This window comes from Thermobia domestica, unplaced genomic scaffold (assembly GCF_964235325.1).
Source record: "Thermobia domestica unplaced genomic scaffold, izTheDome1.hap1.1 HAP1_SCAFFOLD_355, whole genome shotgun sequence".
NCBI lineage: Eukaryota > Metazoa > Arthropoda > Insecta > Zygentoma > Lepismatidae > Thermobia > Thermobia domestica.
In genome coordinates this window covers 85,355-111,378 of record NW_027656068.1, presented here as the reverse complement: position 1 = coordinate 111,378, position 26,024 = coordinate 85,355, and the positions used below count along the sequence as shown (strand labels likewise).

The 26,024-nt window shown below is 35.7% G+C and overlaps 1 protein-coding gene across 1 annotated transcript in view; it reads left to right on the top strand.

Annotated features, from left to right (window-relative positions):
• Positions 1-26,024, top strand: part of LOC145676763 (alpha-amylase-like) — a 95,986-nt gene that overhangs the window by 895 nt on the left and 69,067 nt on the right. The window contains exons 2-5 of the mRNA XM_081747572.1: positions 3,803-4,007; positions 7,714-7,859; positions 18,069-18,258; positions 21,969-22,084. Coding sequence (XP_081603698.1) covers positions 3,803-4,007; positions 7,714-7,859; positions 18,069-18,258; positions 21,969-22,084 — 657 coding nt within the window. The remainder of the gene's footprint in view (positions 1-3,802; positions 4,008-7,713; positions 7,860-18,068; positions 18,259-21,968; positions 22,085-26,024) is intronic.

Here is a 26,024-nt window from a genome sequence, read left to right as displayed (position 1 = left end):
TACAACACTAACAGCGAGCGAGAGACGATGTGAATAGCACGAAGTCTCACGAACGTATATAACCACTGAGCCAACGCCCCTACTTATCTTCATTATTTTAGTGAAGTGTTTCAACTGTATTCATGTACAAAGCTAATATGATGCTGTCAGGAATGATAATGAAATAAATTGGTAAATGGTACATTATAGGGGAGGAAGGTCGAATTTATATTTTATGAATGGATAACATTTTAAGAAACATATGCACAACATGCCGCTTCCGACACAGCCCTGAAGCATTTCTTTTAGTGTATTACTAGCTGACCCCCTGATGCTCATATCCCTCCGCTCTCAAGTTGTAAATTGAAACGGACAGAAACATCCCAGATAACCACACATTCAGATCTCAGTTGGTAGTAATAAAACTATGGGTAAGTAAATATGTTTTGTAGAGTCACGTTTTGCTATTTTTGAACATTTCTCTGAATTCAACAACAAGTTACAATCACGGAAATACTGACTAGTTTCATTGCTCCAACCATCGCTTCAACTAAGAATAATTCCAGACAGTTCTTGAACCATCTAAATGTTCGTTCTTTTCTTGTTCACCTGAGGGAAGAATGAAGTTATGCTAGATTTGGCCAAGATGCTAAAGTCGAGATGTTAGATGCTAAATGCATGTGAATTATGCTAGATCTAGGACCAAGATGCTAGATATGGCTTCACTGGTTAGAAGAAGTGTCTTGTTCTTCAGTTGCCATCTCAAAGATTGGTTTCGAGCAGCTCTTCAGGTATCGCGATCTTCTGTCAACCTCTTCATGGCCAAATAGTTGGGACAGCAAGTCTTCATTCTATAAAGACTATAAATTTATAAACTAATTGTAAAAGCATAATGAAGAGCACTTATCAGCACTAAAAAGTACGCAATTTCTTACGCAATATAGTATATTTTGAAAACAAATGTGGTTTTAAGTGCTTCCTTTGCGGATCTCTCGGTGCAGAAGCATTCTGATAACTTCTTGATGAAATTAAGAAAATCAGAGAATAAATTTTGTACGCATACATAAATTTACAAAACAAAGTCGACAAGAAAAAAAATCTTGGAAATTGAGACGAGAGAGAATTCGTCCAAATTTTCCGAGACAAGACAAAGAACTCTTATTACTTGTCTCGTCTCGTTTCTTGGACAACGCTACCTTTATGCCAAGGTTAGTGAAGATCGGGTGAACTGAATGAAGATTCCATACGAAATAACATGTCCTTGTGATTATTATTACTATTTAAAAAAAATGTATTGAGGACTTTGAATAAGTCCGAACCATTCTCTTGTCGTAGTCTGGAGCTCCTGGGTTTGATTCAATTGACCATTATCTAGACTGACATTTTTCCAGACGCCTTTTAACCCCCAGCACATGATGTGCTCATATCTGTAAATACAGTCCCTGGTCGATACAGTTCTCTCCCATCACTGCAAAATTTAAATACCACTAATTTTACATTATTTCTTCAAATAGATAAAAGATAATCGAAATGTGGAACTGAGCGCGCTAGACTATGTTATTTTGCATAAGGTTCCGTTATTACGGGTCCACTAGTAGCTCTCCGTTTGCAGCCATTTAGAAACGCGGAAATAAATGCCGATTTTCTAGATGGCTGGAAGTCAAAAGCAGATAAGTAGTGATGCGCACGAGACGAGTCGAGACAGGATTTTCCTGACAAAATTCGAGTCCAGACACGGCTCCTCCAATAGAGAAATATACATGTTTCGAGTCGAGACATCACTTTTACAGCACATTTTCGAGACAAGAGAGCCACAAATCTTGTCTCGTGCGCATCCCTACAGATAAGTGAGTGATGATAACGGTATCTCATATAAAATAAGCGAGCTCTTGTTCCACTTTTCGATTACCTTTTATCTATTTGAAGATATCACATAATTACTGTAAAATTAGCGGTATTTTAATTTCTCCGTAATGGGGCCTGTTAACAGTGGCGGCGGTTGGACGTTAAAAGTGGGGGGGGCAAGTCATGATCTGAATATTTGACATCAATTTTAGTTTTCCTGGTTGCTTGTAACACTTTATTTGACGAAAGGTTGTATAACTATTAGGATACTGTCTTTTTTAGTTAAAATACCGTATATCTTGTTTCATATTTATTAAGTAAATTGACAAGAGCAACTCAAGTAGATACTAGCCCTTTGTACTCTTAAACAACGAAGGTGTAAGAAGAGATTTGATTCCTTGCTCATGAATATCTGTCTGGAAAATTGTGTGATCATATTAGGGGTCTATTTAATAACAAATTTGCAAAACAAATAAACAGAAAGGATAAGATTAATCAAATAATCATACTAATGAATAATGAGGTTTGTTTTGTAAAAGTTATATTGAAACTGGAAATTAATGAACAACTTATATTTTTATTCCACGCATGCTGTTATATGTGTTATTACTCTTAGAATGACATTGAATACTACAAGCATATGCTACGACATTTAAAGAAATACTTTTGCAGCTTCCCGAAACATATTCGCTGCCGTTAAGTACAGTTTTCACTTTCTTGGAATATATTAAAACTCAGCACTACTTAGAGTCACTTCATATTTCAGTTATACAAAATAATCCTAAAACCTAAAATTATGCTGAATTCACTAAATTTAATTGTATATACAAAACTGTATATGTACACCCCTAAACTCGTATATTACACTGCAAAATTAATATTCCTTACTGAACTCCTTCGTGGCTAAGCGGTTAGCGTACACGCCTTTGACGTGGGAGATCCGGGCTCGATTCCGGAGATTCGGGGGAGCTCACGTGGTTCGGACTCCATGTTGATCATTAACTCCACGTCTCATATAACTTCGCTCCTGAACAGGATGTTAAACTGAAAAAAATCAAATCAAAATATTCCTTATTATTAGAAAAAAATACATTTTAGGAACTGTTGATTTTTGTACAATTAAAGAATAACTTGTGAAGGACTTCTTTTCTTGCGAAATGTTATCTCAATTAGTTCCAGAGCGGCTGACTAATATATCGAGCCCTTGCAAGAAGAAATTAAAGTACGCTTGAATTGTGGCGCTCCAATAGGTTAATTTTTGGTCCATTTTTAGTAGCAGTTCAAACGCAATTCCTGTAGCTTTCTTAATTCCACGGGAAGACAACCAATATGTACTCATAGAACGACAAATATTTTATGGCACCATTTTTATTCTATGAACCAATAATACATACTAAACATTATATTTCCAAATGAAACTATATTCATTAATGTGTAATTTCAAAAAAGTGGGGGGCAACTGCCCCTCTTTGCCCCTCTAGTCGCCGCCCATGCCTGTTAAACACAGTCCTTCTATTTCATTATCATTGATCGCTAAATATTCTATGTGATTTTTTTTTTTTCAGGCTGCTCCCAATATTTCTTGAATAAATAAATGATGTTCATAACATAGGTGTTTGAAACTAGTGACAATGCTTCCGACATCTGCTAATACTCTGTAACCAATAGCGAAACAACACTTTATTACATATTGGCACAGATGCAGCATGTGCGAATGTCATTGTAAAATATATTGACGAAGGACAATTCTACAGTCTCTGTAATTATAAGACAAATATCTTCTTTATGTGAAAAATAAGATACGAAACTGCGGAAAAATGAGGTTTAGCATAGTAACAAGTGTACATAATACCTATTGATTCAGCAAAGTGCATATTGATTCAGAACTTTTCATGTATTTCAATATCTCTACTAATATTTATGATTAACGGACTGGATCAGATGCATTCCACATGTTCTTCACATATTTGTCTTACAGAAATTTAGCTGTCAATAATTCAAAATCATTTGTAAATATAAGATTTCTTATAGCTTTAGTGTTGTTAGTGCTGAGTGGAAAATCGCAGAAAACTCCTCCAAACAATAACACAAAGCCAATTGTACATCTATTTGAATGGAGATGGCAGGACATTGCGGAAGAATGCGAAAGATTTCTGGCACCCTATGACTTTGGAGGTGTGCAGGTAGGACTGAAAAAACCTGTCTTTGTAAAGTTAACTTCCAAAAGTTATTTTAGTGATATTTTTTTCAGTAAAGAAAAGTTTACATGTAGATACATGTTTGCAATAAATAATAATAATAATCAATGAGTTATTTGTGGACCTTAAAATCGCAGAAAACTACTATAATATTTATATACTATGAAAGGTTACCAAGAAAGTTCTGTCGCTTTCCGTGGAGGTCTGTGTTGAACTGGTTCTCACACCGTGAGTTGAATGTGAATGGAGAAAAAGCGAAGGTCAGTTCTTGGTGTGGGTATATTCAACATACTTCCTGGCTGTGGGACTTCAGTTACACCGTGAACTTGCGTAAGGGCAGAGTGAACATGGGTCCTCCACAGAGCGTCAAAAAGGGCATACATGCTGTACGAGTTCATTCTGGAGTCAAACGCAGCTGCAGCGGGGAAGAAGATATGTCTGGCCTTTAATGAGGTGTCGTAACTACGCGGACACTGCAGCGGTGGTTTAACAAGTTTAAGAACGATGACGAAACACTCGAAAACGCACCGTGTGCCGTAAGAACAACACACACACACACACACACACATATATATATATATATATATATATACAAAATGAAGATCTTCAGACAGCAATTGAGGCGAACAGTGGCGAGACATGTGAGAAACTGGAACAACAATTCAGGGTGAGTATAGAAACCATTCGGCAGCACCTCCGTCAACTTGAGAAGTACCACAAGTTGGGTTGATTGGGTTCCACATGATTTGACTTCGGGTTAGAAGGAAACGCGAGCAGATATCTGTATTTCTTTGTTGTCTGTTCTGAGGAAGGAGCTATTTCTGGACAAGGTGTTGACGTGTGATGAAAAATGGGTTCTGTATGCAACTCCACGACGCCTTCATTATTGGTTGGCATTTCATGAACCGGTTCCAAAACAGCCGAAACCAGCACTGCACCAGAAGAAGGTCCTCCTACGTGTTTGGTGGACTGCTCGCGGCATCGTCCATTGGGAACTGCTACCATCTGATCAGAGCATCAATGTAGTTGTATGCTGTCAGCAGTTGAGCCATGTTCAAGAAAAACTCAAAACACTTGGAGCAACACTTCTGAATCGCAAAGGGGTCCTCCTGTTACAGGACGACGCTAAGCCCCACGTGGCTAGGATGACCCGGGACACCATTCTACTCCTTGGATGGGAAACACTATTTCATCCACCATACTCTTCGGACACTGCATCGTCCGATTATCACCTGTTCCATTTCTTGGACAATCACCTTAAAGGACACCAGTTCAAATCCTTAGTAGAGGAGCAATATGAACTTGATACCTTCTTCGCTTCACGGCCCACCAAACTTTACCGCGATGGAACCTAGGACCTTCCAGAACGTTGGCAGAAAGTCGTCGATGCTGATAGGGACTATTTTTTATCTTCCATGTACGTCGTAGATGACATATCGATTTTCGAAGGTGGTGGGTGAAAAAACAATATAATTTTTTTTGATTACCTTTATATGTTAGAAGTTAGCCCTTTCCCCCGGTCTACTGGCTAGTGCAGTGTATCAGGTTGGATTCTGGCGGAAACCTTTAACACGTAATGACGGTTTGGATTCCTTAAAGTACAGGAACACGTTTCATTTAACCTCGGTGCTGGAAAGGGACTCTTATTTGAAACTAACCAACGAAACCTTCGTCACAAGTTGTTCTAAAACACTAAGAGACTACGTAGTTCTTTGATACTAAAGACCAGTAATACTTACTTCATCGGACGACACGCCTCAGCCGGTTGACATGCCTCTGCACTGCATTCAGAAACTGGATGACTGCTCCTTAATCCGATCTGGACGAATTTGGGATAGTGAATGTCATGGTTCAAATCTTATTCCTGCAAAGACAGGAAACGTTTCACAATGATCACTACATTAAATGCTACAAGCATACACATCATTACAACAATGCAATCCTATGTCTTCAACTTGTCCTACTAAGAGTACCGAATGGGTTTTATTTGTTCACTCCTTATACAAAATTTTATAAAGTCAAAATACACAGAAGAATAACCTTAATACGTAGAACATGTTTAATGCTTTATTTCTTTGTCTTATTTGATATAATGGCCCTTTCTTTGTCACTTCCTCTTACATACTTTGAATTAAAACTATATTGAATCGTTTGGTCTAATTTTTGTTTCGCCAAACCAATTATCACATTTAATTATGACAGATACAGTAACTGGTAAGATTTCAATCTGCTATTTTAGGCGTAGTAAGAAATTTGTTTCACCTGAAATAGTGAATAATAAAAAAAATGCATAAATGGACAGAAATTATACTGAAAGCGAGTTCGTCGCTTAGCAGTTCTGGCCCTTGTTCCTCGTGATGGTATGTTTAAAGGATGTACACTTTTATGTGCAAAAACTATTTTCTGTTTTAAGCTGGCTTTCGAAAAAACATTTGACCTGTATGTATCTACGTTTGCGGTATATCAAGAACCATTTGAGCATATTTTGCTGTGGTTTTCACTAGTATAATAGGCTATTTCCAAGGAAGGTTTTTACGTGCAAAATATTTTTAAAATTTTGATAATTAATTAATTATTACTTGTAATTAGTTGTTTGTTTTAAAGACAGAGTGAACTTGTTCCACTTAAATTCATAATTGATTTACTTGAATAATAATTCAAAGATAAATGATTGATTAGTCAATAATTATTACTGCATTAGAATTATTGTTTATAGTATTATTGTCCACTTGTATAATTATTTCTAATTATTGATTCAGTGATTGGTTTATTTGAATAGTAAAAATTCCAATAGTTGTACAATTATTGTAAGAATATTTTTCTTCTTTTCAAACTCTTTTTCTTTACGGAATTCTTACTTCAACAATGTCTGGTTTACGTAAATAATTTATTAAAGGAATTATTGGTTTATTTAAACTATAACTCAAAGAATTATTGACCCATTTTAATAATAATTGGATGCATTGTTGTTTATTTCTATACTAATTCAAATATTTGTTGTATTATATTAAAATTATTCTAATAATTAATTATTTGATAAAGGAATGAATAGTTTGAACCAAGGATATTATAAAATAGAGAATCTGCGTATACAAGAAAATCGTGAACCCACCCATACCTCACAGTTTCGCCACACCCACTCTATCCGCCCCGCCCACTAAGATCGCAATGTTTTGAGACAACATTCATGGTGGAAACGAGAGTAGCCAATCAGACGTGCCGATTCTCAGTTGGTTTTTGGTTTCATTGAGTTAATAGGATGAAGAATCATATGTGCAGATCCTCTATTTTATAACATCCTTAGTTTGATCACTTTAACCTAATATACTTTTCGTAATAGATGAATGACGAAATTCACAAACTATATTGATAGAATATTCAAATACGTCATTATTCAAATTTTACCAGAGATGCTTTTAAGAACTTCTTTTCCATTACTTAAAAAGAGGACTATCAGACCTAGGTAAACCATAAACGCAAAGCTTTATTTTAGTTATCTCCTTTTTCTTCTGTTACTATTTTGAGTTGAATGAATCTGTGATACAGAAAGTGAATTCCCTGTTCTCGTTTAAAAGTGTCTTTTATTTGGTTAATTTGTTAGGATGTTATTAATAATAGAAAAATATACGTGGTATATGCTCACTTTTGGTTGTAACTGTACAATATATTTTTTAAAAAATCTTTTATGCAGATCTCTCCTCCAAGTGAAAATGTAATTTTTGAAACTAGGCCCTGGTATGAGCGTTATCAACCTATTTCTTATAACTTAGTAACCAGGTCAGGCAATGAGCAAGAATTTCAGGACATGGTGAAAAGGTGCAATGCTGTGGATGTCAGGTAAGTAGTGGTAAAATTTGGGTTGCACAAAAATTATAACATAGAACTTCGAAAGATAATTATTTATTATTTTAAATAAACAAATATTTTTGAATAAACTTTTCGAGAAGAAGAAGTTCATTGACAACTATTGTCTTCAGTGTTCGAGAAATCAGGTTTCTCAGAACATAGTATGAAATCTATGGAATCTATGTCATGCAGTTTGAGACAGTATTGAGATGTTAATACAGATTCATCTAAATATACATGTTTACGAGTTGTGCAGTATCAAGACAAAGTATTGCAGAAGATGAAGTTCATCATCAAACGTATTTCTGTCAATGACGCAACTTACTCCTCTAAAATCCATTGTATTGGTACTATACACAGTAAATATGGTTGTGTTAATTCAACTCAATTTTAACAGTGGGCAGTCGTTCCAGCGTGACTACAACTGTGGTGTTAGTTCAACACAGACCCGTGGTGTTGGTGTTTAACATAGGGGGTGTGTTACGTTTTTAGCACACAACCTGTATTGAGCGGTGTTAAATTCGGATGTGTTAGTATTTTCGGTGTTGATTCGACACCGTGTCAGGGTCGATAGTGTGGGAAAAAGTGTTGAGTGTTACTTGTGGCGGTGTTGCACCAACACGAAGAAAGTAACACAGTGTGTAGTGTGTTAATTATTTTGTGTTAATATTACACTATGTCAAATATCAATATAACACAATCCCTGTGTTACTTCTACATCATTTTCTTATTATTTCAACACACAATCTGTGTCATAATTCAAGGTGAAAGTCGTATAAGTAACACCATTTTGGTGTTAATTCAACACTCCCAGTGTTAAAATTCAAGGTCAGACGATCAGATTAACACTGTTTTTGGCGTTGCTTACGCTTACTGAAGATTCTAATTTTAAAATAAGAATTTTAAACTAGAGAACACTTCATATTGAAAATCTTCATGAAAATTTTTGTCGCCCTCTTCAACATTTATTATGAAGTATTTATTTCTTGATGGTGCGAAACACAATCTTTACCAACATCTTGTTCAAGAATGATAGGAAACTCTTACCTTATAATATGTTTGCCTCTTAATCGTGATCCTACTTGTTTTCCGCCATTTTTGGTGAGCTCTAGTGCAGTGTAGAAGTGACACAGTAATACAACGTTGTTTCTCGCTGTTAACATATTTCTTCAGAGACACTACGTAAAACAATTGAAAAAACATCGCACGGTTTGCATGTTGAAATTTTGCGTATACCTGGATTTGTTTAAGTATTTCTTCCTACTGTGTTTGTTTGTAGCTTCAATTCATAAGCCTTTATAATTAGATGCCCAACATATTTGGCAATCACGCAGAAAACAACACCAAAGATTCTACATTTGTGTTAATTTAACACACAGGCTGTGTGTCATTTCAACTATCGGCATTTGACACACAATTACAAATGTAGAGTGAGTTGTTCTAACCATCTGTTTGTGTTATATTTTAACACAATCGTGTTAACACATAGGCATTTCGTTGGAATAACACAACGATTTTTTACAGTGTACTATTTGCAACTATGGAGATGTAGTTAAAATGTTTACTAATTCGTTTACTATTTCGTTTATATTTTGTTTTTTTTTTCTCGCTGCTAGAGTTAAGTACATTAGTTTTCAAACTTGAGCACATTTCTTTTCGTATTTACACTTTTAAGGTACTTTCAGCAGCTCATAACTCTGAAAGGAGACGTATTCAACTAGTGTTTAAGTCAAACCCTCCTACCTTCAATATGATATACAATATTACTTATAAAAGTGGTGTAGTATTTCTTTCTTGGAGCGTATCCATACCCAAAATGTATTTACATGCAAGGATTGACAAAATTAATGTTTCCTGAATTCTAAATTGTGTTCATAAAACTGTTTCGTAACTTTAAAATTAATAGGTCTACTGATTAAATAGATTGTGTTCTTAGTACAAAATAATATACGGTGAAAGAAAGTTACGTTTTTATTGATCTTTCATTAAAAGATTTACAATCCAGTGTTATCGGTAGTATAGGGAATTTTTGTGATTATTGGTGCATCTTTGACCTAGCCAGTACAAAGAGTTATACATTTTGGATAAATATTAGTATTTACATAAATGACCCGAAATATCACATGAAGCTTATGGAAACTGAAATTAATTAAAGAGCAAGGAACTATCAGCGAAAGACCTCCGCATTTTCTGAATTTCTATAACAATATAAAAAGTGCTGAACTTTGACATCTTAATACCATTTCGCTCACTTCCAGCCTGTAGGACCAGTCGACGTCTTTCAGACTGAATGGTTGGCAAGACCAATTGATTTGATGAGACCAAACTGACCAGTGTGTCCAAAGAGATCCGACTAGAATGAACGTTTTGAAGACAGTTTATATACACACATCAGCTTATGCCTTCACCTCTGCATTTTCCTGTTTTCATTTTCTATTTCAATACTTTCACTCTTGTTTATTATTTTAAAATCTCTGTCTTTGTAGGAAGTGAGCTTGGCATTTTTTTTTAAATACTAACTAATACTTTTGCAACAAATATTAAAAAGCTTAACATACGTACTTAAATTCGAATATGTGACACAAAGCTTCCACGGGATGCTCATTATTATGATAAGCAAGTCTCTTAAAGTAAGCGATCACCTACTCATAGCGATCACCTACTATTAAAATAGGGACACTATTCGATTAGAAGTTTTATTTTTATTAATTTAAGAAATCCGAAGTTTATTACTGTACTGAAGTAGGTTCGTCTACTTTGAAGTTATCTGAAAAGGAGATTGTATAGATCCTTACCTACTTTGTTGTTGATATTAGAGGTACGCGACGACTTGACGTCATGGCAACGCCGAACACTTCAATCCTTCACGAAATATGAAGATGAGAAGACAAAGGAGGTAGGTCCATGTGAACCCTTTCTGAACAAAATCACCGACTCCGAGATCGAAGATGAACCACAATTGGGACTTTTGAAGAAGATGCTTCGGGTTACATCGAAGTAGCCATGGACCAAGAATTCAACACCAAGATATTGTTGTTGAGGCTGACATATTAGGAAACTTTACAGTCAAACCATTTATTAGCTAAATATCATATTCTACCTCGCCAATTTATCTGCTGCACTATCTACCTGTATTTGAAATTACGTTTTGTTAATTTCAACAGTAATTAATTTATAAATTAGGTTAAACCTACATCCATCGTTTAAATTCTTATGTGTTTGTTTTGAGCTTTTGAGTGATGTTTACCGTTCAAATTTCTAGTACATAAATACTAGTGCAGGAGAAAACATCCACTACATTCTTCAACAACTTATTGTCTATATATTCAGATTACCTATAGTGCTCATGAACGTTATTATGATAGCAACATAACACATAACTCAGTTATGTCAAGCTAACAATTCTGACCACCGAACCATTCAATATTGTTGGAAGTTTTCGGTCTACAACGTCTCCCTTCTAATGTACAGCACATATCACATGGGCCAAGACATGCAATGCTAAAAATATTTAAACATTTGTAATGAGAAATATTTTCTGCTATAACTTTTGCTGAAAACTTTATAAAAGTAAAAACCAATCTTTTCAATATATTTGGTTAGGGACATTATTGGCGTCAATCGTACAACAATCAATGTTGAAAAGACATTTCGCGTTACAAGCTCTCAGTTCTAATGCTGTTTAAATTAGGGATGGACGTAACCGGTTTTTTATAAAAACCGGAAACCGGTTTCTAGAAAAATCGAAACCCGAAAAACCGACATTTCGGTCTTCTCCAAAATCGGTTCCGTTTTTCACCGAAACTGGTTTCAGTTTTCTCCAAAAACGGTTCGGTTTTTAACCGAAACCCGTTTCGTTTTTTCTCCAAAAAGCGGTTCGGTTTTCACCGAAACGATTTTGGTGAAAACTGTTTTGGAAAACACAAATGAATATGTATGTGAAATCGGAATCGGTTTCCGGAGAACAACGAAACACTATTCTGATCAGAAATAGAACCAGTTTTGGAAAAACTGAAAGTGGTTTTGGAAAAAACTGAAACGGTTTCGTCTAAAAACCGTCTTTTTAGTTTTAGAAACCGGTTTCGGTTTTTCTGGAGACCAGAAACCGAAAAGCCAGTTTTGTGGCCACCACTAGTTCAAACATTTTATGTCAGAATATAAGATTAACAGGTTAAGAGATTGAATTAAATTGGTTTCACAACAGACACTTGGACAGTGAAGATAATGTGTGAAATATTTACTAACTCTCAATACGATAGAGGTAGGTGTCCTTATCTTACATAAGCACTTGCGATTATATATATATATATATATATATATATATATATATATATATATATATATATATATATATGATTCAGAATTTAGAAACAGCCAATTATGTCTTTTTTCGTTGCTAAATATTTTGCTTTATGTGGCCTGGATTTGATATTTGATTAAAATAGAAACCAGTTGAGAATTCTCCAAGAGCATTCCCTGAACGAACTTAAAAAGAATTATTTTTTTATGGACTTTTACAGGTTTTATACCAATTGTTATATGTACTTTATTATTATACTCATTACACAATTCTTGTAATATATCTATCCATTCATAATTTCCCCGAGTACGGTACTAACAAGGGAACCTTCCGAAAATGATAGTTGCAGTGAAAGATATGGCCTATGCCAATTGAAAGAGCTGTAACAGAGATAAGCATTCCCAAAAAATTAGCTGCCCATAACAATAGGTTCAAGAAATATAAGGGCTGGAAGTTCGAGAAACAACAAGGTTGGACAAGGGGGAAAAGTGCAAATTCCGCAAAGAAGGGGGGGCACGGCAAAATACAATGCTGGCAAGTGATGTATAGAAAGAGACTTGCCACAATAGGGAACAAATGGAGGCCACCAGTAGGGTTAACAGTGTTGCCAACTGCAATAAAAGAACATGTTTTACAAAGAGCACTATATGAATTGAGTGCAATATTCAGTGTCATGTAGAACATAAGATATGATGTGTATAATCAGTGGTACAACCTAACAAAAGAAAATAGAAAAAACAGAAGTACGAAAAATACGGAAAAGACGAAGTTGGCCATAATGCGCCACATTTGATCACGAGCTGTGCATATTAGAATGAACAAAACAAGAAGCATCGACTATGCAGGAAACCGACGTACCTAGAGTCGAAAAGAAAAACGAGTTCCAAAGTTGGCAGCACTGACCATGAAAATCCAGACAATTCTAATATAGTTAGGCCACTCACTTCACAAAAAGAAAATTCCGGCAATAGGCATCACTCGGAATGCATCAATGCTAGAGTGATTGAGACAATGCCAAGTCGGGGAACATGAAATGGTTGGGTTGAGCCAACAACCTATAATAGAAGTAAACATTATGTCATGGTTGGGTCGTATGTGTTAATATACAGGGTGTCCCACCAAACTTTGTTACCTGAAAGATTTGAGAAACGAACAAAAATGTGACGGATCCAGTTGTGCAGGAATGTACCTATGTCAGGGGATGATAAAAGTCTGTGAGAAGCAAGTACCCCCAGGATCCCCATCATAGGGCCCCAGGAGCCAACTTCAAACTTTCAAATGGCAATAGCGACCGAGTGGTACCTCTCTCGATAGATCATGGAATGTGCAACACATATAGAAAACATTTGCTATATGAAGCATGTTTTTCAAAATGGCCGCCACAAATATATGTTATGTCTTAACATGGCATCGAACATTGTGATCTCAAATTGCTGCGAAGCGAAAAGAGATGTTGCAAATCCAATTGCACAGGAATGTACTCATGTCGAGGGCCAAGAAAACTTTGTAAGAAGCAAGTCCCCAGGGTCCCCATCATAAGGCTCGAGGGGTCAACCGCAACATTTCGAATGGGAACAGGGGGCGGATGATATTTCCCTGGATAGATACAACACCGCCTATAAGAAACATTTGCAATATGAAGCACGGATTTCAAAATGGCCGCCAAAAATGCACGTTGTTCTTGTTACCGAACATATATTTTTGGCGGCCATTTTGAAATCCCATATAGTAAATATTTCTGATATGCGTTGTTGCATATTCCATGATTTATCGAAAGAAATATAACTCGACCGATGGTGCTATTTGAAAGTTTGAAGTTGGCCCCTGGGACCCTAAGATGGGGGACTTGGGGGCACTTGCGTCTCACAGAAGTTTCTCGCCCGCTGACATGGGTACATTCCTGCACAACTGGATGTGTCACTTTTTTTTTCGCTTTGAAACTATTTCAGTCGCAGAGTTAGGTGGGACAATCTGAATACATCATATAGGCGGTACTGCAGACAGCAACACACAGCAGATCAAGCCTTTGATTATGTTTGCTTTCTACTGATGTGGATATGTGATAGAAAGACCACCACAGGTTCCGACACCTCTAGAGTACTGTTTCGAGACATTCACAGGCGATCATTGTACCATGTGTGACGGATTGGCAGTATTCCGCTGTGCCCACTGCAAATGTATCTTCTGTTTGGACCATTGTCTCATCGAACAATTGCACGTACAATGTGGACGAGCATGTACAAATGATGCGAAGGCTAATGCCTCTTGCTGGAATTTTCTTTTTGTGAAGCGAGTGGCCTAACTATATTAGAATTGTCTGGATTTTCATGGTCAGTGCTGCCAACTTTGGAACTCGTTTTTCTTTTCGACTCTAGGTACGTCGATTTCCTGCATAGTTGGTGCTTCTTGTTTTGTTCATTCTAATATGCACAGCTCGTGATCAAATGTGGCGCATTATGGCCAACTTCGTCTTTTCCGTATTTTTCGTACTTCTGTTTTTTCTATTCCCTTTTGTTAGTTTGTACCACTGATTATACACATCATATCTTATGTTCTACATGACACTGAATATTGCACTCACTACATATAGTGCTCTTTGCAAAACATGTACTTTTCATTGCAGTTGGCAACACTGTTAACCCCACTGGTGGCCTTCATTTGTTCCCTATTGTGGCAAGTCTCTTTCTATACATCACTTAGCATTGTATTTTGCCATGTCCCCCTTTTTTGCGGAATTTGCACTTTTCCCCCTTGTCCAACCTTGCTGTTTCCAGAACTTCCACCCCTTATATTTCTTGAACCTATTGCTATGGGCAGCTAATTTTTGGGGGAATGCTCATCTCTGTTACAGCTCTTTCAATTGGCATAGGCCACATCTTTCACTGCAACTATCATTTTCGGAAGGTTCCCTTGTAAGTTTTTTCCACATGTTTTGTTTAAGAGTTCTGTTAAAACGTTCTACAGTATATTGTTTTACGAAGACACATGCTCAAAATGGAGGGCTCAAAATTGAAAAAAAAAATCTCAAAATATTATCTCCCTATGACTTATGGTTCCCGAGATATGAGTTCTTTAAACTCCCGAAATCCGAACTTTTCTGGCCAATACCGTAAAACGGGGCTACTTTGACAGATTTTGGAGTAGTTTAGATGTGTACACGGGACACTTTCTGCAACCAGTGAATGATACTATTCTCATCATAACAATAGGTATCTAGGCTATCACATCCACTACTAAACCTAAGTCTCTACAAGTAAGTTTTGGCGGGAAGAAATTATGATATACCAGTCAAAATAGCCCAGGGGCTACTTTGACATCTTATGTATTTGTTACATAAGGTCAAAGTTACTCAACGTATGGAGTTATTTTGACATGGAATTTATGTAAAGTGTATAAAACACTGTTTTGATCATATGTAAGGTACGGTATGCTGTATACTTGATAAACACGAAATCTTTATTGTGTTGTGGTACATTATACATCACTATACAAGTTTTTCTAAAGCTTTACTTTTAACATCTTTTACTTTGGACATACACGATGCTTTACTTTACATTGTTACTTTATTTTTTATTCTACTTTATTTTTTTTACTTTACTTTACTTTTAACATAATTGCATATGTACCGGTATGTTATCTTTACATGTAACAATGGAAAGAGAAACCTTAGTCGTCAACATCACAGTCGTAACAAGCATATTGAGGATATCTATGAAAGTATATGCAACAATTCTCATAGGAAGCACGAATTGCTCATCTGTCAAAGTAGCCCCGCTCTATGTGAAAGTAGCCCCGCTCTATGTCAAAGTAACCCTAAATGTCAAAGTAGCTCCGTTTTACGGTATCTGGGGGGCGGGGAACGATGGCCAATTCGCCAGTGGCTACCGGTTACTATTTAGTACCAAAATGTTCACTATCCTCTTACGTATTGATCAACACCAATAATCTCTCTATGACTTACAGTTCCCGAGATATGGATCCTTAAATCTCTCGAAATCGGAACTTTTTTGGCCAATATCTTGGGAGCGGTAAGAGTGACGCGAAGAGTTCTGTAACTTCTTAGAGATAGTTTCCGATGCTCTATCGAAAAAATGAAATGAAATCTTTAAGTTTTACGTCCCACGGTTATGCCGGTTAGGCTAAAGGAGACGGTGATGATGAGAGATGAGTGAAATGGTGGAATGAAGAGTGGGAGGAAACGGGAGTACCCCGAGAAAACCCACGAGCACGGTGTTTGTCCACCACAAAGTTCACTTGGCGGGGACTGGGATCGAACCCGGGACCCCAAGCACCAGAGGTGAACGCTCTACCACTGAGCCACCGCGCCCCCCTCCAATGCTCTATCGAATAGAGGGCTCAAAACTGAAAACTTCGCAAATAACACACAAACACACAGAATTCAGTACGAACATTTTAAGTTCGTTGATAAATCATTTTAAGTTCGTTGATAAATCAAAATCGTTTTTTGGATCTCACTCAACTTCAAGAGCTAAACATAACAATATAGTGTGGAGTTCTTCTGTACTATTCATTGTTGGGGGGAAGTTTTCTTGGCCTATGTTTAGCAGAAGGGGTCCAGCTCTTTTCTCTAAAAAATGTTACAAATTTTGGTAATTTCTGTTCACATTCGGTTAGTTTAGGGTAGGATTGGTTAGTTTAAGTTAGGTTAGGCTAGTTTAGGTTACGTTAGGTTAGTTTAGTTTATGTTATATTAGTGTAGGGGTCCCGCCTAATTTTCAAAAAAAAAAAAAATCATAGAATTTCGCTTATTTCTACTAATATTACGTTAGTTTAGGTTAGTTCAGGTTAGCTTACGTTAGTTTATGTTATGTTAGGTTAGATTTGGTTATGTTATGTTACGTCTAAGCACTTGCATCACTCATTTCTCCTGTAAATTTTGTGTTTTTTAACGTGCTTCTGGACCCCTTGTACTAAACATACCCCGTTTTCTTCTTCTTTTCCTTTTTTTCTTTTCTCCACTTCAAAGGATTACATCGAAAAGATTACAAAAGTAAAAATAAGCTTTTCATTGTTGCATTGTTATGTTCTCAAAGATTTTGCATTGTTTATATTGGTTGTACAAAATATTAGTACAATACGCTAAGCTTCCAGTTAAACAGAGTTATCCAAGAATTGTGTGTGCTATATATTTTAAATTATGCTTTATGCTTTATTTTCTAAAATTATGCTTTATTATGCTTTTAAAATTAGTTTCTTCTTGGCTTTTAGACAACCACAATCATGTTTAAGATACCTACCATATGTCTAAATTGCTGTTATGCTTTTTATGTTTTTGGGTTGCCCTACTAATAAGGAAAACAATGAACTGTGAACGCAGAATGGTAAACAATAGTAAACAAAATGATCTGTGTATTATTTTCGGAACGACAAAGCAAAAATATTAGGAATGCGCACGAGACAAGATTTGAGACTGTCTCGTCTCGAAAATGTGCTGTAAAAGTGATGTTTCGACTTGAAAAATGTATATTTTTCTATTGGAAGAGCTGTGTCTCGACTCGAATTTTGTAAGGAAAATTCTGTCTCGACTCGTCTCGTGCGCATTCCTAAAAATATATTTACTACACCATTACAGAAGAGTGGGATGATCAAACAATCTGGAATGAACATTGCAACTGAAAATAGATATATTTAAGCCTCAAAATATAACAGAAGCACACAATAATTTGCATTTCTGGAAGGGAATCTCATGACGTATGAACATGAAACGTCCTTCAATAAAACTGCAGATACTGTACATTCTGAAAATGCTACTTTTCAAAAATCGAAAATTTCAACCCCAAATACGGATATCCCCCTTAAACATACCAAAGTTGTTAATTCAGTTAATCCCAAATCTTATAATACTATTTTAATTTTAATCTAATGTTCAAACCTTCCAGAATATATGCAGACCTGGTCCTCAACCATATGACTGCTGACCATCCAGTTAATATAGGTACTGGAGGAAGCACTGCAGATCCACAAAATAGGCAATATCCAGCAGTTCCTTATGGACCTGAGAATTTTCACAGTCGGTCAGATTGCCCAACGGCTAGCGGAGGAATAGAAACTTATGATGATCCTTATCAGGTAAATATTTTACTTAGTAATGCAGGAGATAAAAATTTAAGGTGCCATTAAATATACACATATGAAGTGTTTTGAAGATATTTTGAGTATTACAAGAGACTCTAGCTACTCTATTACTATATTCTATTACCAATTCTATTACTATCTTTTTAGTAACATATTAGAGCAGAACAACCAACATTTAGACACAAAATATATTTTTTTAAAAATTCCAAATCTTATACATTGTCAAAGTTTAGGAGAGTTGTAAGGACATCAATTGTCAAATCTTTCTAAAAACCTAATTTTTAGATATGTAAGACATAAAGGAAAGGAGCAATATCAAAAATTTAAACATACAACGTATATATATATATGTGTGCTAACAAGGAGTACAAAGTGCCATGAGAAAATCACATGCCCGAATGCTCAAAAATTAAATTCTGCTGCATCTGCAAACTAGAGAGACCGCACTACTAGTAATAACAAATATATGCAGTTTGAAATTTGCAGATATTTCTCCCTTACCTGTAATCGTAGATGAATTTAGTTCACTTTGTTATATGTATATAATTCTATATAATCATAAATAGTAAACTGCAATTATTCATTTACTTGAATCTCCGAACGATATTAGTGTCCAACCCCATTAGTTTTAAGTGTCGATTGTATGAATAGTGAAGCTCTCGATCACGTTTGAGTCTAAGTTCAGCCCTCATCGGCGTGGGGATGAGTGAGAAAAAATGAAACGCCAAAAATCAAAACTATTTGTTGTTTGTGATCGTATCACGGGAAAAACATAGACTTGTTTAAAATGAGTTTTGACACATAATTAGTACCTACTTTAAGTTATTACCCTACGAGTGGGAAGTGATGACATGTTTATATATTCAAAAACCATCGATATTAGTGTACAATCCATAGTAGAGAACACTCGGTCGAAAAGGTGTATCTGCTTTCTCAGGCTAGCCATCTTGAATTGTTTTTTTTTTCTAGGTTTATCCACACCAAACAAATGCCGGAGTAGCACCTAACATATATCTATTAATCAACATGGTTTTTGTCAAGGAAAATCCACTGTAAAAAATTTGGTTAACTTTGTTCAATATATATTTAATTCCTTTAATAATGGAAACATAGTTGACACAGTTTATTAGGATTTTTCAAAAACTCTTGATACTCTGGATCATGATATTCTTCTAAATAAATTGTCTAAATTTGGTTTTTGTGACAAATTTTTAAAACTGATTTCTTCTTATCTGAGTGATCGACAACAATTCGTAACATATAGACATACAAATTCTTACATATATAAGGTAAATTCTGGGGTACCACAAGGTTCCAACTTGGGACCTTTATTTTTTTTATTGTTCATTAATGACTTACCAGATATCTTCAAATACTCCAGGTGTTTGTTATTTGCTGATGATGTCAAATGATTTAAAGAGATAAAAACACTCACTGATTGCAAAGAATTAAATTCTGATTTATCAAGGGCATACAAATGGAGTTTAGACAGTAAGTTATATTTTAACTCAAATAAATGCTGTGTTATATCTTTTTTCTAGAAAGAGAAAAGCATTATGTTACGATTATCAATTGTCTGGAAAAAGTTTAAAAAGATGTAATGTTGTAAAAGATCTTGGAGTCACATTGGATGATAAATTAACCTTTGAATTTCATATTAACAAAATGTGTAATCAGGCTTTCAAATTACTTGGATTTATGTTTAGAAATACTCAGAAAAATGCATTTGCTTTGACTAATTTATTTAATAGTCTTATAAGAAGTAAGTTAGAATATGCTAGCCTGATATGGTTTCCTTACACTAGGAAGAATATAGAGAAAATTGAACGTGTACAAAATAAGTTTCTACGATTTCTTTATTATAAAAGATACAATAAATCCTCGTATTTTGAAAAGATTTCTTATAAATCTTTACTTGAAGAATTTGGTGTAACTTCGTTATATACCAGAAGAGAAATAAGTCAACATAGGTGTTATTAATAATCCCGACTTTCTGGGCTCGCTTTGTTTTAATGTGAAGAAAGATGTATTGCGTATTAGGTTACCCTTTTATTACGGTATTTCACGCTCTAATTTTCACCAATTTTCACCTGTCATAAGGCTTAGTAAAAAACATAATGAACTGGTACAACGTAACTCAAATATTGATTTTTCTTTACCATTTAAAGTATATGTGTCAAAAATTAAAGAAGTAGTTTAGATTTTACTTGCTGTTAATATTGGACAAAGATTTTATTTTTATTTTTGACACATATCTAGGTAAATATATTTAAGATTTGCTGGAGTGCAAGTAAGAACTTTCAGTTATAGAAGCAAGGTGGAAATGAAATTAATAGCAACTTATTTGTAATTATAAATTGTAAAAGCATTATGTATGGTAGAAAAAATGTTTGTACAATTGTGCATATTGCAATATTCTTTTTGATTATTGTAGTTAATAATGTAATAGGTACTTATGTATGACGTCTTCTTTTTCTTTTCTGTTTTTTTTTAAATAATATTTTGAAACATAAGCTTGTACACCTATTGTAATTGGGGGGATACCCCTGTTATAGGTAATAATAATAAATAATAATATAGATCCCAAGCCGCTTCCTTTCTTCACCTCTAACCCGTATAGTGTGCTCGCCAGGGACATCCTACGGGATTAAGGTTATAGATACCGGTAATGCCCATATCAATCAATCAATCAGTTTTCGATGTTGCTGAGATTGAATAGTTATACTCTATAAGTCATTTAAGTCCAACTTTAGTCTCCATCGTTATGAGGCGTAGAGAGGGATACATGTAAAGGTAATCGAAAATGACTGATGTTGTCCAGTCAATAGTGTTCGGTTTCGTTTGGATGAATTATATGGCTTTCCGGCTATTTCTAGCACATGCACAAACGGAGGGTTTTTTCTTCCGAATTGCCAAAAGAAAATCAAAATTACTTTTAGTTACAAGGCACTGTGGAACTTTAAGATCTATCATAATAACTAAACAAAACAAAATCAACTGTAACTTTCAAGATTTAGTAACAACTCAACAAAGCACAAAATGTCATTTTCTTTTTAGCTTTGTACATGAAACAATTTATGAAACATGCTTCCTTCCCTGGCATTCTCACGGCATGAAGATCCAATAGGTGTAGAACATCTTAATACATCTCTTTCCTTCTTTGGATTTAACAACTTTGCATTTAATTCAGGGGTGCAAGTAAGTAACAAGATTTTACTAGCCCACATCCCACAATAGAAATCATTTACTTACCTTTGAAATATATAATAGTGATATTAAAAACTCGCCTGCACCGGTGAACCCCTCGCCCCGAGTGAGCGGGCGAGTGGTTATTTGCATCCCTGATTTAATTGGTAGTTTGAGTGATATTTTGGATAGTTTTGGTAATCGCTGATTGGCTATTACTGTAAAATTAGATTCAGGTAAACAATTTGTTCTTGGTTACGTCAAGTCTCAATCCTATCATAAGATCAAATCTTGACTGAAGCCTACTAAGCAAATTTTCTGTATTATTCCTTTTTAAAGAATCCATTTTAATTCGAATGATACGTGTAGTCTACTATGAAAAATATGAGATAGATAAGTGCTTGTTGTTTGGTTGTAGTGTCGTGAATTAGTAAACCAATGTCGTTTGATTCTATGCCCTATAATTGAGGGGAAAAAATTAGTTTTCTTGACTGTATGTGCTTAATTATTTCAAACAGGTTAGAGTGTGTGAGCTTGAAGACCTTCACGATTTGAATCAAGGAAATGACCATGTCCGACAACAAATAGTCGAATACATGAATAAGCTTATCAATTATGGCGTTGCTGGATTTAGGCAAGTATTACTATTCCCTTATTTTTTGTCATTAACAGCACCAGAAATTTTTATTCTCAATATTTAGCCAAACGTTTTCTTAGATCAAATATTCAAACGTATATGAATCAGTTTAATCTAAAACTAGCTCAAAATTTGCTAATAAACAACAATATATGTAAGATGTGTACAAAATAAAAAATAACAATATATGTTCAGTACACTAGAGGGTGCATCATTTATATAATGTCCAACCATGATAACGGAGAAACCAAAACAGGCAGAAAAGAGAAACTTTGCACGAAGGAAGTAGAAGGAGGCAAGGGCGCCCATATTGTGATTTCCAAGGGGGCAAGTATACGCGACATTTCAAATATAGGTTCAAATTTTGCTGTAACTAATGTAAAAATTCTATTGGGTTTTCGATATTCAGAACTACAATTTCCTCTAGAGGGGCAATCGCCGCACCTTGCCCCCCTGATGGGCGTCCTTCTAAGGAGGGAAAAATATTTATACGTATTAAACAGAAACATCCAACAAACAGTGTTACCGATCCAATATAAAGTTATTGTTTTTCAAATGGCACTACGTCAGATTATATTACATACAGATGGTGATCAGAAAAATGGAAACACCTGAACGAAATTGCAACTTACTAGATTAATATGGTGTCGGGCCACCTTTCGCCTTCAGAACAGCCTTGATGCGACGTGGGATGAAGGCATAGAGGTCGTGAATGGTAGCAAGTGGAATTTTACACCATTCCTCGTGCAGGGCATCGGCCAGTTCTGTGAGAGAGGATGCAGGTGAAAATCGTCGCCGGAGTCGTGTTTCCAAGACGGACCACAGATGATCTATTATGTTGAGATCTGGGAGTTGGGCGGGCCAGGGGAGGTGTTGAACTTCCCCCGTTGTTCCTCAAACCACGCTCCAACAACGCCAGCTGTGTGAATGGGTGTATTATCATCCTGGAAGATGGCGTCATTGTCCGGGAACAACATCCGGATCATAGGATGCAAGTGGTCTCCTAAAATTGCGACATAATCGTTGTCAGTGATTCGTCCGCTAAGTGTGACCACAGGATCCAATGAAAACCATAATATGGCGGCCCACAGCATCACCGAGCCGCCGCCATGTTTGATAGTTGGGCGGAGACACTGCAGATCATAAGCTTCTTTGGACGTTCTCCACACATAAACACGGCCCGTGGTTGGGAATAGGATGAAGGATGACTCATCCGACCATATCACACGTTTCCAGTCATCAACGGTCCAAGTTGCATGGTCGCGGCACCATTTGCGGCGTGCGAAAGCGTTATGGACTCTGATGAGCGGTTTGGCCCGTGCAAAACAACCCCGTAAGTTCATGTCATGTAATTCGCGGCGGACTGTGATTGTCGAAACAGGGTGGGGGAGGTGCTAGTTGAGTTCCTTCGTCACTTGCTCCGCAGTGGCACGACGGTTCTGCGTGACAATGCGCTTTAATACCCGGCGTGACCTGTCACTCATGATTTTCTTCCGCCCAATGTTCCGCTTCCTCGATGTGGTTTTCCCGTATGTTGTGTAGGCCGTCATCACCTTCGACACTGTCCCACGCGACACACCTAACACAGTAGCCACTACCGTCACACTCACTCCACATAACCGCGCACCAACAATTAGCCCTCTTTGAAAATCTGAGAGGTCTCCCATTTTACACTACCTCCGTCTGCTGCAGCAACTGGACACTGCTGTTCCACTGCGCCTGACGTAGTATGGAGACCGACTTAATACATCACCACCAGCGGTCCGGCGCTGCGGGCGCCACGACACCACTGCCAATCCATACATCTGACGTGTTGCCAACTACAGGTGTTTCCATTTTTCTGATCACCATCTGTATTTCAAACTAACATTTCAAACAAAAGCATAAAATATCATTTATTATTAAGTAGTGCAAACTAAAGATGTTATAGTATCACAGACATTTAAAGTTTGGAAGCCTCTATCACACATGCAGCACAACAGAGATGGACATGATAATACATAAAAAAAAGTACCTCTGTGTTTTATATCATGGTCATGGTATTATTTGTTTCGAATGAATAGAACGAAGTTACAAAGGCTTGAACATTTAATTTTTTTCATCGAAAGGTTTTATTTTGAAAACATGGTTAGCAATTCGAACAAAAATCGTTTTGCCGTTTAAAGCACTTCGGTATCTCAAACCGTTTCGGAGATATGGAAACCATTGCTTAAATTTGCAACACTGCTTAACCCCTTCAGTGTGGGTGGCGAGTTAACTCGTGTCTTCATAACGCACCTGCTGTGCGGATGGCGTATATATACGCTTTCATTTTGCTTTGGCTATTTTGTATTGCGTATGGCGAATATACTTGACCATAGTATGAGTAATGTTATTCCCGACAATATTTAGCGAGTTTGCGCTCACCTAGGAACCCCAAGAGACCACACAGAAAAATTGCGCTTGATCTGTTGAGGCATTCCCAGATTTTGTGTAACCTAACCATATGATGATGATGATAACCATAAATACGACAATGACAAGTTATAGTAGCTAATTAGAAGCAACAAAGATCATAATGCCGAAAATTTCATTGTGATTGCGTGAGAGTATAACGACTTATCAAAAAGATAGTCGTAAACCTGGTTCGTTTGCTGAGATAAAAATCCGAAGTGGTAGTAATTCTTTGGCATAAAAATATTAGCTTCGATATTTAAATACCATTAATCTCACCTTTTTAATAAATATGACAACGTCTATAAACGATGTTAAACTGGCTTATTATTTGATATAACTTATAATATCCTTTTCTTAAAACTGTTAAGTACACAAACTCACCGACTATGTAACCATAAAACATGTCCATATCATCAACTATCCCATAATAATAACTTACATATATTAAAAACATTCTTCTTTTGTTAATATGAAATGAACATTCTACTAAGTATAGTGCATATGTATGAGTACTTTCTGCCCAAGGCACAGGTAAATATTACACAAACCAAAGTATTTTGTTATATAAAAATGTCGCTCGACAAAGGGACTGAATATAAAAGTCATGAGTAGGCTTGGCTTTTATCTTCAAGAACCACTGGTCCGTTTACATTAGTGTTCTTTACATTGCTCATGTCCATCATATTTTGATCGCACCTTGTATATCTATTCATTACATTTCACATATACATATATATATAAATACATTCATAACAATTCTTTCATTTCATCATTATTTATCTTTAATTACATTAATTATATTTATTTCATTATTATCCATTATGTTATTAATATATTTTCTTATTAAAATATCGTCGCTTATTTAATTAGTCGTCGCAGGGTGCGATTTCAAAAAATGTAAAGGACAAACGTGGGTTACAAATAATATTAATCTTTGCGGGCGCATTAAATAACAAACAAGTCAGATGTTGCATTTAAAGGCATACATAGTAGCACTAAGATGTTATAAGAAAGAAGAATCTTATTTAAGGTAGTCGTTGAATAATTAGTTTTATAGAATAGAGCTTCTTTTTAACGTAATCTTTGACAATTAAGTTTTCAACACAAATCAATCTAATATAAATAATCTTTGCTTTTAATTAATTATAAATCGAATTATAATTCCTCATATTAACAAGAAAGAATAAAAATCATTTGAAAATTAATTTTCCAGTCTGCCTAAAACTCTATTTAAGCATTTCAAGTATTTTTAAGAATCGTTTTCATTATTGATATTAACACATAAACTTTTAAATGAAAATTCACAAGAATCTATAACTAATATGGGTTTAACCTAATTTCATTGACGATAATCATGTTACATTCGTACTTGCATATGAATCTAATAAAGTGCATTGTACCGCACAATCATGATTAGGTTCTACATTATGTTGTACATGTCTTTCATCGTGATTTTGATTTTGATATGAAGTCCCATCTCTTGATCTCCAATTACGTCTAT